We start from the raw sequence: 16,198 nt of genomic DNA, 5'->3' as shown, positions 1-16,198 counted from the left end.
CCAGCGCCCTCAAGTGATGATAAGACCAATCACCAAAGAAAAGCGAAAAGTCAAGCTCGGCCACACCTATACACTTAATGCACTCTCCACTGAACGCTTTATTACATGCTTAGCATCTTATATCAAAGATATGATTCGCATGCATATTTATATATATAAAAATGTAACGATAGACTTCCTACGTAGGTGACCAAACACTGGCTAGACGAGGAACGTTCTCAACCTTGTTTGCTCTTGGGTTGTACTTTGTACCACTCCAGTTTTGCTGTCTTGCAGCCAAACCTATTTACATACAATCATGTCCGATTTTGGAAAAACGGAAAAGGTTGAGCTGTACGTCCCGGACTTGGAGGAACTGCGTGCTGGTAAGAACCTAAACCGAAATGAACAAACTAAGAGGCGATGACAATGTAATGTGACGACAGCGTCAAATGTTTGCAGTGTTAAAAAAGGGGCTGGATGATAACTTTGCCGAAGTTAATGTGAGTGTTGCGGAATGTCCCGATCTCACAGAGAAGCCGTTCTACTTTCCTGTGAAAGGTAAGACACGTGTAAAGTCCAAAGGAACGACCCAAAACCAAACATACACACACCATAACGAGAAAATGTTGCAATCACATAAACGCCGCTGGATCAAAAACAAATACAAAATGTTAAAAGTCATGCGTGAGAGAAATGCTGCAAGTTCACAGAACAAAGCGGAGGTCAGCAGGCTTCCGTGGGCGCCAGACCTGGGAGGTAGAAGTGGCTCAACAAACCCAGGTTTTGTGCTCAAGATGCAGCTCAATAAAAAGCCAAGTTCCCCAAACAAAGTCAAACGGTACTGCAATGGTGGTTCTCGGCTTTGTGCTCAGTGTGCGTTCACATAAAAGGGGGCGTTTGACGTCATATTATCAGGACGAGGTTATGAGTTTAGCATACATAACCATGGTAATATAGCCGCTTTAAAAGAGAGCCACCTTCGTTGTACAGGCAAGCCCAACTTGGACTCAACACACCTTGCTAACCCACTAAACACCCCCTGAGGGCTGTCGTCTTTTCTTTACAATCATGCTCAGAAGAAAGCTGGAAGAACGAAAATGTACATCTTTATTGATTGTAATACAAAGTTTTAGCACGCTGCTGCACTTTGTCCCTGTGGGCCACCATAAATTGCTAATACAAATACAAAAGGTGCTGTAACCCGTCCTTAAACTGCAGTATGCACATTTAGAAGTGACAAATTAGAAAACCAAAACAAGCATCCATCCAGATGTTCCATGCGTGTATGTTTGCAGACCTGTGTTCTTTTGCTGTCTTCTTCATCCTTCAGGTTTGTGTGGAAGTCCTCGAGTCACAGATGTGGGAGGAGTGCCTTACCTGGTACCTGTGGCTCAAAAGCACAAGGTAGTTTTTGTCACCCCAGGCAGCAGTACAACGCATCTGATGCTCCTCCTTCGTATTATCCTGATGTTGTGTCTTATCCTCTTCCAAGGAATATGACATGAATGCCATAGCAAAGGAGCTGGAGCTTCCTGGTGCGTTCATGCTTGGTGCAGGAGCTGTTTCTTCTCGAGTTGTGGGGATGAATGCAGAGGTATGCACGCTAACGGACCCCCGTCGAAGGATTATACAACATGCGTCTTCAATGATTAAGAACTGGGCGCATCATAATTGTTTTCATTACTTAAAAACGCTGCAACAACATAATACACTAAATCCCCAACTAACGAACACAATTGATTCCAGACAACCGTTCTTAAGTCGAATTGTTCCTAAGTAGGGGAAAAGGTAATATTAGCAATTATATAGGTACTACATGTACGTATATACATACACAGTATACAGTATGTGTATGTATGTAAATATGAGTTTGGATGCAGTAGTAATATTAAACGAGGATAATTCATGAAAAAAACAAGTTCGCATGTCGGATGTTCGTAAGTTGGGGACCTAGTGTACCTCGAGGTTCAACTTCCATGCCAAAGCCTCACAAACGCACAAAACATGTTTTCCTTACACCCGACGAGTCACAAACAAACAAAACATCATTCACAAGTGAATGTATTGGCTTTGGCAAATCAGAAAGGTACGTATCAAACTAACACAGGAACAAATATGGCATGTTTTACACATACAAAGGAACATTTTCTTCAGTTACAAAATAAATATCCCTCAAGTACAAAAAACAATGATACAACTATGAAAAACTGCCACGTGACTTTTGGCACTATTCTTCTCCCTTGCAGTCCCCCCCCAGGGGACAGAAATGTTTTCACCCCCACCCCCGGTTTGAAATAATATTGACAAACTGATCATATCTAATGTATAATATGTAATATATAAAATGTATTTATGTGTACATAATATCTACCTGTATGTATTTATGTGTACATAATATCTACAGTATGTATTTATGTGTACATAATATCTACCTGTACGTATTTATGTGTACATAATGTCTATGTAAGTCAAAACTGAAACCAGCAAAATGCAACAAAATGGAGAGCAGCACTCGAGTCAAATTGCATGCACAGTACGATAAATTCGTACATGTTGGCAGGTCTGCACTAACATTGAAAGTACTCCCTGCCCCCCTTCGAATGCATATGTTGAAAGGCATGTTATCTCGTTTCCAGGGAAACTGGAGCCTATCCCAGCAGAATTGTAGCCAAAGGCGGGCAATCTAGAGTGGAGACTTAGTACGAAAAAAAGTTTGGGTCCTCAGGCACTTCAGTTGCAGTACTTGCTCTTACTGTTTCATGTGTGGTTTTCACAAAAAAAAAAAAAAAGACAAAAAATCATGTATACCACACAAACAATAACAATATGCGTGATTCATATGGGGTAAAAAAGATCAAATGGAATTGATGAGATGGTAGTTTCCTGGTCACATGACACATTTGCATCACTATTTGTTGCTAGGCGGACTTGTCAGAACTCAACATAACTCCCCCGTAGACCAATGAAAACAAGTGCCGTTGGTCATGCTAGCCACAATAGATTTTGGTACCTTTTAGCTTGATCTCAACTTTCAGTTCATTTGGCGCTGGTAAAGCATCCATTTCATGTCCTGTCATCTGTCTTTCTGTTGATAAAATACAGCAAAAATGGGCATATTTCACAGAGTTGCACATGGTGGTTAATCATGCAAAATCAATTTGAAAATCTTCTGAATGTTTGTATTTGACTTCATTTAGCCATTTTTTTTGCTTGAATATGCTTAATTTAGGCCAAAAATATGTCAAATGTGCACATTTTTGGACAAATGTAATTTATTTATGAATATATTGTATTTATGAAAATCCAGGATAAACTGAAGCCAGGAAATTGGAAGCGCAAATGAAGCGGCAAGGGACTACGGTACGTGTTAATCCAATACTCAGTGCTGACATCAGGAATATTTCCACAGCTGATCCCTCTGGTTCTAACTGAAGCTGAAGGAAGGCCTGCAGTGAACAGCAGCTACCTGTCCTGCATCGATGCAGTGGATGGCCAGTGTCTGCAACAAAAATACAGCCAGAAATTCTCCGACTGTAACTTTGGACTGCTGGGGAATCTTTATGCTTGTGAGGGGAGGCCGGGAAAGGTAATGAGACTTTTTTAGAGCTTATTTAAAACGACTAATGCATGTTTTGTCCATTTGATTAGACGTACATGAGCCCGCTGACCAGACCTACTGTATATGACATATGTCTGCCTCTCCTCTGCCGCAGGTCATCGAGGTACATGCCAAGAAGAGAACAGGAGAATACAGTATCGTGACGGCCTTGAGAAAGACTCTGGAAGTTGAGTACCCTGATAAAAGCCTTGCTCTGGGGGGCAGCTTTATCATGCAGAAGGGGAAAGCAAAAATCCACATCATGGTGAGTGTTGGATGTCAGGAACATGACTCCACGCTGGCCGAGAAGTGCAAAACACACACATTGAATGATACAGAGCATACGGGACGCTTTTTGCTGCGGAATACTTTCTAATACGCTTTTGCCTTGGAGACTACGTGTCTGTAAGTCATGTGCAACTATGCTGTATTTTAGACAGCAGTGTTGTTGAATTAGGACACTAATTATGTCTAGCTTGGAGATTGTAGCTGCTGTGTTAGCCACTGACTAACAAAATACACACCTGTGATTTTCAGTCTGTTTTAATTAGTTTGTGAATCCAAATATGACATTTTGGTGTTTAAATACGGCTGTTTGATAGTTTCTACACACTGGGAGGCATCCATGCATCATGACACATATTAAAATTGTCTTCTTCTACAACATTCTGATTTATTAAACAGGTGTGTTTTTATTGTATCCATGTACTTTTAAAAAAGTGACTTATTTCAGCTTCTGCAGCTTTAGTTTGTCTCCTTGTTGGTGTTAACAATGCCCCCTCCCTCTGGATTTGTCTTACTCTCTTGTGAATTTAAAAAAAAATCTTGCTCTGATGATCGTAAATATGGGTACATGTGACTTATTTATGTTATTTTATTTTATTGCAATTGATTGATTGTTTGACTGATGCAGCTTATACTACGGGATGATTTATAGTCTGGAAAATGCAGTACGTTATTTATATTACAATGACAAAGCCTCGTCTGCTGCAGCAGCTGTATTGGAAACCATGATGAAAAGTAATAAAGTTACACCTGCAGTGCTCTCATCATTAACCATTACATCACATCTTCCGTTATTTAAAACAAACATTTCTCTGCAAAAACAAAAGTTCATTAATTAAGGATCACAATCATTTACAACAAATACGCCCATGGAATAACCATGCAGCGTAACAATGGAGGATACATCCAAATACGTGTCATGCAGGCTGACTTGCTGCAAGATTGCACCTAGACATGTTTTCAGCTATTTCATGTCTTTATTCAACACACCATGCACACTCATTGGACTCCATTTCTGTCAATCAGCAATTTGTTCATTTGTTTTGTGAAACGTGAAAGCGTTTGACCGTTTCTTCATGTGTTTTGCACTTCCCGGCCACCGTATGACTCGGCAAGTCGCAACTGTAGATGTATGGGCGTAGTAATCATGTCATGCTGACAGCCGAGAGAGTTCTCTGTCTGTCCGCTGGACACCAATGAAGAGGTCAACAACTGGCTGAAACACTTTGAGGTGAACGCCCCACTCATCTGCCAGTCCGTTCTTGTATCCACAGACCCTGTGAGTGAATAAGTGAACATGTTGGCTTCTTCTAACTTTATCCATGCCAAGTCTTCTATTAGTGTGTGTTTTGTATGAAGGGACTGGACCTACGTGTGGAGCACACCCACTGCTTCAGCCACCATGGAGAAGGTGGCCACTACTACATAGACACCACACCTGACAGTGTAGAATACCTGGGCTACTTCATGCCTGCAGAGTTCATCTACCGCATCGACAGACCCAAAGGGACACATGCAGTAGGAAGAGATTGAAAACATCAAATAAACCAGGCTGCAAAGAAACTCTGCTGCCACTTCATGATGAAATACAGCACCACACAAAGAGCAGCAAACAGTCAAATAAACTGTCTACCGCAATATTAACATAATGAATGGTCTCAATACTTCAGGTGGATGACGATGTTAGTTCGAGTGGTATGTTTACTTTCACACGTATTTTTAGTAGGGACGACAAAAATAGCACGTCAACGGCAGTAAATAATTAAATTATTTGACGCTCTTTTATAACTTTATTGTGACCTGCTCACACCAACAGCAGTGCAATCCATCACCCGGCGTGTCTAGTCACTTCCTCATCCGAAGGACACTTCCTTATTGTCACGAAAACGACCGCCAGATGCATCCATGGACACTCGGAGCATCACAACAACGTCCTCATTATGTGTGTATGTGTGGTCTAAATAAACAAATACAAAAGTAAGTGCATATTCTTGTCACTCACTTAGTAAATCTTAATCCGGAAGTTCAATTTGCTGCATTTAAGTATGCTAGGAAATCTCATAAAATACATTCAAAACATGAGTTTAATTTAAATGACCTGGTGTCTTTGATAGCAACTCCTCGTTGCTCATATTAACACAAGTGTGATTCAAGTATACTCTTATGAAAGAAACTAGTGTTAGGTAGATAGATTTTCAGACGTGTGTGTTTTAGCTTGAATTAAATGTCCAGTTAATTTGGAGCTCAAATACATACAAATATACACTGCTCAAAAAAATTAGAGGAACACTTCAAAAACACAACAGATTTAAACTGGGGGAAAAATGATCTTGAATATCTTTCCTGATAAGTGGGTGATGTAACAAAATGATGCCACATCATTTGATAGAAATGAAAATGATCACCCTATAGAGGGGGGAAATCAAAGACACCCCAAAAATGAAAGTGAAAAAATGATGCAGCACACTGGTCCATTTTGCTAAAATGTCATTGTAGCAACTCAAAATGATTCTCAGTAGTTTGTGTGGCCCCCACGTGCTTGTACGCATGCCTGACAATGTCTGGGCATGCTCCTAATGAGACTACGGATGGTGTCCTGGGGGATCTCCTGGAACTACCTGCATACACTAGCCACATGAGGTCGGGCATTGTCGTGGACCAGGAGGAACCCAGGTCCCACTGCACCAGCGTAGGTTTTGACAATGGGTCCAAGGATTTTATCCCGATACCTAGACCTGTAGAGGTCTGTGCGTCCTTCCAGGGATATGCCTCCCCAGACCATCACTGACCCACCACCAAACCGGTCATGCTGAATGACATTGCAGGCAGCATAACGTTCTCCACGGCATCTCCAGACCCTTTCATGTCTGTCACATGTGCTCAGGTTGAACTTGCTCTCATCAGTGAAGAGCACAGGGCACCAGTGGTGTAGTTGCCCATTCTGGTGGTCTATGGCAAATGCCAACCGAGCTCTACGGTGCTGGGCAGTGAGCACAGGGCCCACTACAGGACCCCAAAAAATGCACTCAATTCTTCGCTGAATGAAGGTAATGTTTAAGTCACGTGTCATAATACAGACAAATGCAATTTAAAAGGAGACAGACTAATGCTTCTTTATATAGAGTCACTGATTTGTGCTCATCGCTTCCTGTACATTGAAAAATAAAACACAGTTTTAATATAAATATTTACTGAAACAAAGCAGCAAAGCTCAGTGAGAAGAATGATGCGAGGTGGACAGTGGTCAGTTGAGCTGTTCAACAATGGAAAAACAAGGCTTTAGTCCAATGTCCGTTTACAGTAACCTCGGAAAGCCTATGCTTCCTCCACTTGCAGGTTGGCGGATCTCCCTCATTGTCCGTCTTCAGAGACACAAAATCTGTCTACAGTGTGGCTTCACCGCAGGTAATACTCAATGGCTGCAGAAAAAGCAGCAAAGCCTCCACATCCTAGGACGCCAGCCTTAAGACCAGCTACAAATGTGCAACAAAGTGCGGACAGAAGAAAATATTATATATAACATTTATTATATATATATATTACAGCTTACATACCACGAAACCCAATTGCTCCACCCGTTATACAGCCGCTGTACACGGCGTTCTTCCAGTCTGACTTTCCTCTGTGCTGCAAATAAAACATAAAACATGTCATCGTGTAATCGCATTATTGGCCCTGATGCATTTGTATGGGGAGAGAAAAAACACTGACAAGCTTTCTTCTGTCGCTCCTTTTTGTCCTTTCGTTTTTAAAATGTCACAAACAAGACGGAGCCTGTGAGTGCTTTGAGAGATGACAGAGGGACCCAGTGCTCATTGAGAAGAGTGATACGTGCTTTCTTGTCACACAATCTTTACATGTTTATGTCTGTGTTGTGTTGTGATAATGTTTTTCATCAAGCACTAAGATTTCGTACTTTGTTCGGTGGTGCTTGAATGCACCACAGTTATGTGCTGCGATGCAAAAGAGAAATCTATACAGTCTCTCTCTGACACTGCCACAGCTTCATAAAATGTTGTTTAACACCGCCATACCAGTTACATCCCAGGTGACTTCTCACCCTTTTGAGAGCCTCTTTGTTTTAGTCTCCCAACATCTCACATTTTTAAGCCGTTTCAGGAGCAAGATGTGGGGTTATATCATCATCACTCTGCCACAAGTGCACACATGCATGCAACAAAGAGCTGCGATGTTACCGATTCTATGATGCACTCTGTACAGGAGAACATAGCACCCACGATGGCGAAATTCTTAGCGTAGGACATGCCCCTCTGCCCCATGTCTTTGAGGACCTCTCGTGCTGTTGGCGTTCTCAGCGGGTCTTTGGGATCGAAGCCAACATTGGTGTCAATGCCTGCGGTGAAAACACCAAACGCTCCACCGAGGACAAATCCTGTGCAAAACAAAACACAGACTCTTATATAATGAAACAATGATAACAAACTACAATATTTCCAGACACTGGTGTTATGGGTTACAATTCAAATTGTTATTAGTGTAAAATATAATACATATCGTATTTACAATATGCCAAGGGCCAACAGAAAACAAGCCAAAATTGTCCTCAGGCCGCACTTTTGACACACCTGCTGCCCAAGAATAGCATATGTACACGTGAGCCTCACAACAGCAAAACAAATAGAGAGATTCAAGATTCAAGAGTTTTATTGTCATATGCATAGTAAAACAGGCAGTTATACTATGCAACGAAATTCTTATTCTGTTCATTCTCCCAAGAAAAGAAAAAAAACACAAGAAAGAATAAGAACATAACATATATACCAATAAATTAAGCAACAACAACAGAAGAGACATTAATACAGATAAATACATAAATAAATAAGTGCTATGAGTGTGTGTGTGTGTATGTGTGTGTGTGTGTTGCATGCGGCGTGTGTGTGCGCTTCGTTGAGAAGCCTGATGGCCTGTGGGTAAAAGCTGTTTGCCAGCCTTGTGGTCCTGGACTTCAAACTCCTGTAGCGTCTGCCTGACGGTAGGAGTGTGAATAATGAGTGTTGTGGATGTGTGCTGTCCTTGATGAGGTTGTGTGTTCTTCGTAGGACTCTAGTTTTATAAATGTCTTGCAGTGAGGGGAGGGCTGCCCCAACAATGTTCTGTGAGGTCTTGATCACCCGCTGGAGTGCCTTCCTATCACGTGTTGTACAGTTACCGTACCAAACAGTGATGGAGGCGGTAAGGACACTTTCCATAGTGCATCTGTAGAAGCAACTCAGGATTGTGGTGGACATGCCAAATTTCCTCAGTCTTCTCAGGAAGTACAGTCTCCTTTGGGACTTCTTCAGAATTTGTTGGGTGTTGTGAGACCAGGTGAGGTCCTCGCTGATGTGTGTGCCAAGGAACTTGAAGGTTTTCACCCTCTCCACCTCAGTCTCATCAATAAACAGGGGTCTATGCGGCTCCTTTTCCCTTGTTCTTTTCCCATGATCATCTCTTTAGTCTTATCTGTATTGAGAAGGAGATTGTTATCACGACACCAAGCTATGAGGTCCGCCACCTCTCTTCTGTATGATGTTTCAACACCACCAGTGATCAGGCCGATGACTGTAGTGTCATCCGCAAATTTAATGATGCTGGTGTTGTTCTGGGAGGCCACGCAATCGTAGGTGAAGAGCGTGTCGAGGAGCGGACTCAGCACACACCCCTTTGGGGTCCCAGTGCTCACAATTCTTGAGCTGGATGTGCGATTGTGGACTCTGACTGGGGCCTGCCTGTTAGAAAGTTAAACACCCAGTTACAGAGGGAGGGTGACAGGCCAAGTGTGAGGAGCTTATTTGTGAGTTTGTGGGGGCTGACTGTATTAAAAGCAGAGCTATAGTCTAAATAGCATTCTGACATATGTGTCCTGGCCCTGGAGGTGAGAAAGGGCTGTGTGAATGGCAGTGTTGACTGCATCATCCGTGGACCGGTTCTGGCAACATGCAAACTGTAGAGGGTCCACAGTTGCCGCCGCGATGCTCTTTTTGATGTGGGTCATGACTATTCTTTCAAAGCACTCCATTACAATAGGAGTGAGTGCTATAGGGCGATAGTCATTCAAGCACGTCACGTTGCTCTTCTTGGGTAGGGGCACTATGGTGGTGGACTTAAAGCAGGTCGGTACAGATGCTTGTGCAAGCGACAGGTTAAATATGTCAGCAAGCACATCAGCTAGCGCTGATGAGCAAACCCGAAGTGCACGTCCTGAGATGTTGTCCGGGCCTGCTGCTTTTCGTGGGTTTGTTTTGTTCAGAACCCTGCGCACATCAGCTGATGTCACCATGAGAGGTGAGTCCTGTGTGCTCCCCAAGTCCAGCCACCCTCTCTGCTCATCAGGAGTTTGGGTGTCAAAGTGGGCATAGAACTCATTCAGCTCATCTAGAACTGTGGTTTGGCTGGACGTGGCTGCGCTACTCCGCTGTCGATAAGTCTGTGATGTGCTGGAGCCCCGCCCACATGCGCCGAGGGTCTGAGGTGGAATAGTAGCCCTCCAGCTTCTGTCTGTATTGCCTTTTGGCCTCTCGTATGGACCTCCTCAGGTCATATCTGGCCTTTTTGTAGTCCTCAGCGGTGCCCATGACAAATGCAGTCGAACGAGCACGTAGCTTAGCCCTTACATCACAGTTTATGCACTGTTTTTGATTAGGGTTTTTTTTTGTAATACTTGGTGGTGGTAACAGTCTCTATGCATGTGCTAATGTAGCCAGTAACAGCAGACGCGTATTCATCAAAATCAAGAGTACAATCTTCCCTCCCCACTGCAGTTTTAAACACATCCCAGTTTGTGCAGCCAAAGCAGTCCTGAAGTACTTGATCAGTTTCTTCACTCCACACTTTAACTGCTGTATTTACAGGGGGAGCTTGTTTGAGAAGTTGTCTGTATGTTGAATAAAGGAATATGGAGATGTGGTCGGCCTTTCCAAAGTGGGGTCTTGGAACAGCCTTCAAAGCACCTTTCATGTTGCTGTAGACTTGGTCCAGGATGTTATTTTCCCTCATGGGAAAGCTTACATGCTGGTAATATTTGGGAAGAACAGTCCTGAGGTTACAGTGGTTGAAATCGCCAGATATAATGAATACAGCATCCAGGTGTTTGGTCTCGTGCAGGAGGCCTAGTGCGTTAGCTCGTGGTGGAATGTAAACAGCAGTTAAATACACAGTGCTAAACTCACGAGGCAAATAAAAAGGTCTGCATTTCACCATCAGCAGCTCAATGTCCTGCGAGCAGTGCTTTTCCATCGTCTGTACGTCTATGCACCACCGTTTGTTTACGTAAACACAGACGCCACCTGAGTTTACCAGACGCTAAAGTCCGATCTCCCCGGTAAGCAGCAAATGTTTCCAACTGGATCGCCGAATCCGGTATATCCTCCGTCAGCCAGGTTCCTGTGAAGGTGAGCACACAGCATTCCCTGATCTCACGTTGAGCTGTAATCCTTGCTCTTAGTTCGTCCATCTTGTTTTCAAGAGAGCGGACGTTGGCTAGCAGCAGGCTTGGTAGCGGTGGCCTTGTCGCTCTAGCTTTTAGCCTAGCATGCAGGCCGGCCCGCTTGCCTCGTTTACGCCTCGGATGCTTTGCTCGCCGGGTATTCAGCTCACCAGGCCCGCAGGCTGCTGCGTTCTCCCGGCGCAGAAGAAAAGCAAAGTCTGAGAGGCTCAATGAAAGTTCATGGTGAACCCTGCCGATGTTCAAAAGTGTCTCTCTGTTGTAATGTACTGCGTGAGTGTGTTGTATGTACAAAATGAACAATAAAATAGCAAAAAATAGAAAAAAATGGGAGAGTCTCACAGAGACGTCTGCCACGGAGGGCGCCATCTTGCATCTCTTACTGCCTGCCTTTCACTTACATTACGGAACGACACGCATTTAGTGACACTGAGCCACATATGAATAGTATAAACTCACTTGTTTACCTCCTGCACAGGCCAAAAGAGATTTGAAAGCACAGCTCTCCATCGCTTTCTCTATCGTCTTCTGCTCCTCACTTTTAGGAGGCACCGGGAGTCCCCCCATGATGCCGGGGTTCATGTCCTTCACCGTCCTCTTGTCCCCAATAAGATGATCAAGAATCATACTGTACTGAATCGGTGGGTTTCCTGTGCTTTGACCAGCTGAAGCAGACCTTTCCGAGTCGGAGACGATAGCCTCTGCGACACCTGTGGACGCCGCCATGTTTGTCAATGTGACATCGCCTTAGGTAAATGTAGTTTTAGAAGAGCGGAGACAGATTTGTCACATTGCTTATGAGTTGTGTTAACGTGAAACAATTTATTAATGTAACACAAAAACAACATTACAAAACAACATTACTCAAATAATAATTTTAATTTTTTTACGCAAAATGATTTAACTGCTTGTAAAAAGATTTACTGTCAGCACATCCGAGTAAATACGACACGGGCATTTTTGCAGCTTGCGTCACATTTTGTGATATAAACCTAATTTGTTTTTATTTTACCAAATGCAAGAACTGAAACTTTCGGCAACGACATAAAAAATAGTCACGACTTTGAAACACTCGCACTTCATTTCCCACAATTCATGTCGAGCACTGCGCCACGCGCTCCTCCTATGGATTGGAGCACAGGCAGCTGTGACACACTCGCGCTCAAGAGGCGGTCGAGGTGGCCGCTTGCATCCTGGATCAACAACAGCAGTGCCGCCGCATTACTGAACAGGTGAGAAGAAGCATTAAATCCCTAATTACATAAATATGTCTGACCTCGGACTGGAAGTTTTTCCGTATGGCTTGTCTCATGACAAAATGTCTAAACTTTGCCTTCCGTGTGTTCCTGTCTGACTCGGATGACAGCTGCTTGCTAACAGGACGTTTCAATGAACGCGATGATGTTCGGACATCATAAGATGAAGCAGAGCACAGGGCATGTGGCTTTAACTTCAACATTTATTTATTTCATCATATTTTCTATGTAATCAATAGTCTCCATCTGCTGTTGCAACTGCAGCAGACTGACTGCCTAATTCTTACAGATGTCAGCCTTGACACATGGACGAGTAAATTACATTGGGAGACGCTCACCTAAATATTGTTTGAAATTTAAAATAGTAATATTTATTTCATTCAAGTGTTATTGCTATTTTAGTTTAAAAGTAATCATTGTTTTGTTGATTATAAAAGCTTCATTCGCGCACATGTTTGGGGAGGTTTTGTGTCTTTGAGCCACAAAGCAAGGCCCATAACCCTCCTGAGATTTTTGTTTGTTTGTTTTTTAGCAGGTTTTAAAATAATTTAGTGTCCAAACTGACAGATTAGTAAATAGTAGCATCCAGATGGGAACGCATGACTGGGGTGGAAGCCTGCTGTACGTGTGGCGCTGTTAACACACGCATACGAAACATACGCTACACACCGTACCATAGAAGAAGAAAGAACGCATGCGCACAAGTCATCAAGTCTTCCGCTTTCCAAGGCTGGTCTAGACTTACGCCAAAGTGGAATGACTCTGTGAGTCATTTTGGGAGTATAAAACAAGAAAATAGCAAGAGCATTGACACTGACACTGAGCATTGATATTCTGATGTTATGTTGGCTTGTCATCACTTCTGGTCATGTGATGGCAACGGGTTGGTGTCATCATTTTGCTCATCTAAACGGAAACGTAGGTGGAAGCTTTTAGGAAGCGTCTTCAGGTGAAATTTGTTTGCACATGATCCATAATTACACCACCTAGTCCCGTTAAAACAGACTAGAGTCCCTTTGCTCTGCTGGTAGGGTTTGCTTTGGTAAGTGTGAACGCATCCCGGACAAAAAGAACAGGAAGACCTCTCGTGATGTGGGTCTCGGTCCACTTCCAAGTGTGAACGCCTTAAGGCGGACTTAAATGTATGAAATTTGTTTTATTTTTTCCCAAATTCATTTTTTTCCATTTTTAATTTCAGTTTTTTACCTTTTATGCTTATTTTAGCAGCGTGGAGTGTGTACTTTTGTGACAGTAAATAAAATGTCCGTTAATTAAATGCAAAAATCCTTACATTTATTGGTGTAATGCGTCATTGGCCAATCGTGGTCAGAATTTCAGAGGCGGATGTAGCTTGTCTAACTTTTGTGATGGGATGTCAGTGTAAAACGTTGGGTTGCATTAGCAAGCGTTAAAACCCCACACGGCTCATACAGCCTGAGTCGCACACACATAGCTGCACTAACATGCTATGCTAAACTAAGCTAACCGAGCTAGCTTCATTCATGCTCCACAACAGAGGCCTTTCCAAGTTTTTTCTCCAACTTTTGCCGGTGTTTCAGGTTGCCGTTTTAACATGTTTAGTTCGGGAGGGGGCGGGCTAGTGTGCGTGAGTTCCCGCCACGATTGAGCGGTCGGCTGGGTGAAATACTTCCCCACACAAACGTTTCTTCTCCTCACAATGACAGCATTTCATTCACCGTATGTCAATTTCTGTGAGGTTCCGTGTTGAACAGTAAAGTCAGTTTTTCTTGGCCAATTCCATCCACATTTCCGTTAAAGGGGAGATTATAGGGCCCATCGTTGGAGAGTGTACACATCACATACGCACACCACTGCAGGTGCAACTTACTTACTTAAGTGAGAGCGTTACTCGGACCGCACGAAAGTGACCACCAAGTATCTTTTTAAACATTTTACCGGACTACAAGTGGGAACGCGCCCTTAGACTCCACACTTGAACTTACGTGTGCAATGGAAGAATTCCCTTGATGTCTTTACGTGATTGTCCAGCCATTTGTTCTTCATTAGTGAAGCAGCTACAAGGCTGTGTTGTGCTTTGTCAGTGAAAGCTTGATGTTTACAGCTTTAATGGCCCATTTTCTTTCACTCACCAACCAACTGGTGCTACTGAGTGGTGTACGAACCACATGCTGGTTGGCTGTTTTAGACCCGCGTCCTGGTGGATAACCATTTAACATGTCTGTCAGTGTTGTCATTCTTTCATTGTACTCTCAGTGCATTGAATCCATGGCAACTGGACATCCTGAACAGTCCAGTTAATAGCAACTGGAGTGTTCAGGTCGATTCAATGCCAAAGGATAACAATTGGACTTATTTTGATAACGGCGAAGGTAAGGTGAAGTTGTTGTAACGTATCCTATCTGCGCTGCAGTCGTGTGTTTATGGACAGACTATCCATGGAGTGGAAACTGCAGGCATCTTTTAAACCAAGCCAACAGGGCAACAATTGCAACTTTATGTTGGGGGGGGGGACACACCTGGCATTGCCATGTGGGCGATGTAAATGTCATTTGGTGCCTACTGCCGAAGAGAAGTTCATCTTTATCTGAAGTAATATTATGGCTTGTTAGACCATAATAAATATAAACCAATAATGGTTCTCATGAGGAAGAATCTGTCTGTCTTGTGTTCAGGATCGTGACTGAATATTGTGTATTTATTGCTCCATGTTCAGTGCATCTTGTTCCAAAGATGTGTTTAAAGTGGGGGTGTAACTAACCATTCTTTTCTTAGTCGATTCATCCGAAGCTTGTTTCGATTAAGGGAGTGATCTGTTAGGCCCTAGAACAGGGGTGTACAAAGTGTGGCTGGGGGCACATTCTAAAAAAGTCATTTAACAAGAAAACAAAACAAAACACATACAAAAAACAGCATAAATGGAAATAATATATAAAATAATAATGTACCAAGAAGAAGTTGTAATTAAGTTTTAACCCGTCACTGTCGTCGTGTCCTTGGGCAAGACACTTCACCCACTTTGCCCCCAGTGCTGCCCACACTGGTGTATGAATGTTTGGTGGTGGTCGGCAAGGCCAAAGGCACAAACTGGCAGCCACGATTCCGTCAGACTCCCCCAGGACAGCTGTGGTTACAGATGTAGATTACCACCACCAGTGTGTGACTGCGGATGAATGAATAATGGCTTCACTTCCTCATGAAGCACTTTGGGTACCTTGAAAAGCGCTATAAAATCTAATCAATTATTATTATTGTTAAAGCCGTAATATTATGAGAAACAAAACAATGATTCAAGTTGTCATTTTTTGAAACTTAAGTTGTCAAAGTTATAATATGGGAATAAAGTCATATTACAAAAACAACGTTTATGAAGATGATTTCAGACGAAAGTTGAAATAGTTAGAAAGTTTTAAAAAACAGCAGGAATAAAAAAAAACAGATGTCATTTTACGAGAATAAAGTCAAAATATTAAGAGTACAAAGTTGTATTCTAACAAGAAAAAAAGTTGCAATTTGATAAGAATAAGCTTGCAATGTTAGGAGGAAAAATAATCATTTTAGTAGCATAGAGTTGAAATATTAAAGAAATATGTTTTTTTTTTGTTTTTTTAACCGGATGATTGAAAGCGGGAAGTGTGCTGATGCTAAGTTAGA

General features: G+C 42.7%; 3 protein-coding genes across 4 annotated transcripts in view; 2 read left to right on the top strand and 1 right to left on the bottom strand.

Annotated features, from left to right (window-relative positions):
* Window positions 1-3: 3 nt before the first annotated feature.
* Window positions 4-5,878, top strand: c16h11orf54 (chromosome 16 C11orf54 homolog). Its single transcript, XM_054755633.1, has 8 exons — window positions 4-365; window positions 442-540; window positions 1,313-1,386; window positions 1,475-1,576; window positions 3,392-3,568; window positions 3,696-3,845; window positions 5,028-5,144; window positions 5,225-5,878. The coding sequence occupies exons 1-8, from the start codon at window positions 299-301 to the stop codon at window positions 5,396-5,398; spliced, it is 960 nt and encodes a 319-aa protein (XP_054611608.1). The 5' UTR covers window positions 4-298; the 3' UTR covers window positions 5,399-5,878.
* Window positions 1,129-12,051, bottom strand: timm22 (translocase of inner mitochondrial membrane 22 homolog (yeast)). Its single transcript, XM_054755634.1, has 4 exons — window positions 11,777-12,051; window positions 8,062-8,258; window positions 7,420-7,492; window positions 1,129-7,338 (listed from the first exon to the last, which is right to left on the bottom strand). The coding sequence occupies exons 1-4, from the start codon at window positions 12,033-12,035 to the stop codon at window positions 7,262-7,264; spliced, it is 606 nt and encodes a 201-aa protein (XP_054611609.1). The 5' UTR covers window positions 12,036-12,051; the 3' UTR covers window positions 1,129-7,261.
* Window positions 12,052-12,443: 392 nt separating this feature from the next.
* Window positions 12,444-16,198, top strand: part of specc1 (sperm antigen with calponin homology and coiled-coil domains 1) — a 63,855-nt gene continuing 60,100 nt past the window's right edge. For both annotated transcript variants that reach the window (XM_054754061.1, XM_054754060.1), the window contains exon 1: window positions 12,444-12,541. The gene's annotated coding sequence lies outside the window, so the exon portion shown is untranslated. The remainder of the gene's footprint in view (window positions 12,542-16,198) is intronic.

The sequence above is a fragment of the Dunckerocampus dactyliophorus genome, chromosome 16 (genome assembly GCF_027744805.1).
Source record: "Dunckerocampus dactyliophorus isolate RoL2022-P2 chromosome 16, RoL_Ddac_1.1, whole genome shotgun sequence".
Classification (NCBI taxonomy): Eukaryota; Metazoa; Chordata; class Actinopteri; order Syngnathiformes; family Syngnathidae; genus Dunckerocampus; species Dunckerocampus dactyliophorus.
The sequence above is the reverse complement of the archived record's forward strand: the minus strand, read 5'-3'. Positions and strand labels throughout refer to the sequence as shown.

Coding starts and splice junctions, on each gene's coding strand:
- timm22 (XM_054755634.1), bottom strand. CDS start 12,035: ATGGCGGCGTCCACAGGTGTCGCAGAGGCTATCGTCTCCGACTCGGAA. Junction 7,493..8,061: donor CAGAGTGCATCATAGAATCG/GTAACATCGCAG, acceptor TTTTATTTGCAG/CACAGAGGAAAGTCAGACTG. Junction 7,339..7,419: donor TGGAGCAATTGGGTTTCGTG/GTATGTAAGCTG, acceptor GCACATTTGTAG/CTGGTCTTAAGGCTGGCGTC.
- c16h11orf54 (XM_054755633.1), top strand. CDS start 299: ATGTCCGATTTTGGAAAAACGGAAAAGGTTGAGCTGTACGTCCCGGAC. Junction 541..1,312: donor GTTCTACTTTCCTGTGAAAG/GTAAGACACGTG, acceptor TTCATCCTTCAG/GTTTGTGTGGAAGTCCTCGA. Junction 5,145..5,224: donor TTCTTGTATCCACAGACCCT/GTGAGTGAATAA, acceptor TTTTGTATGAAG/GGACTGGACCTACGTGTGGA.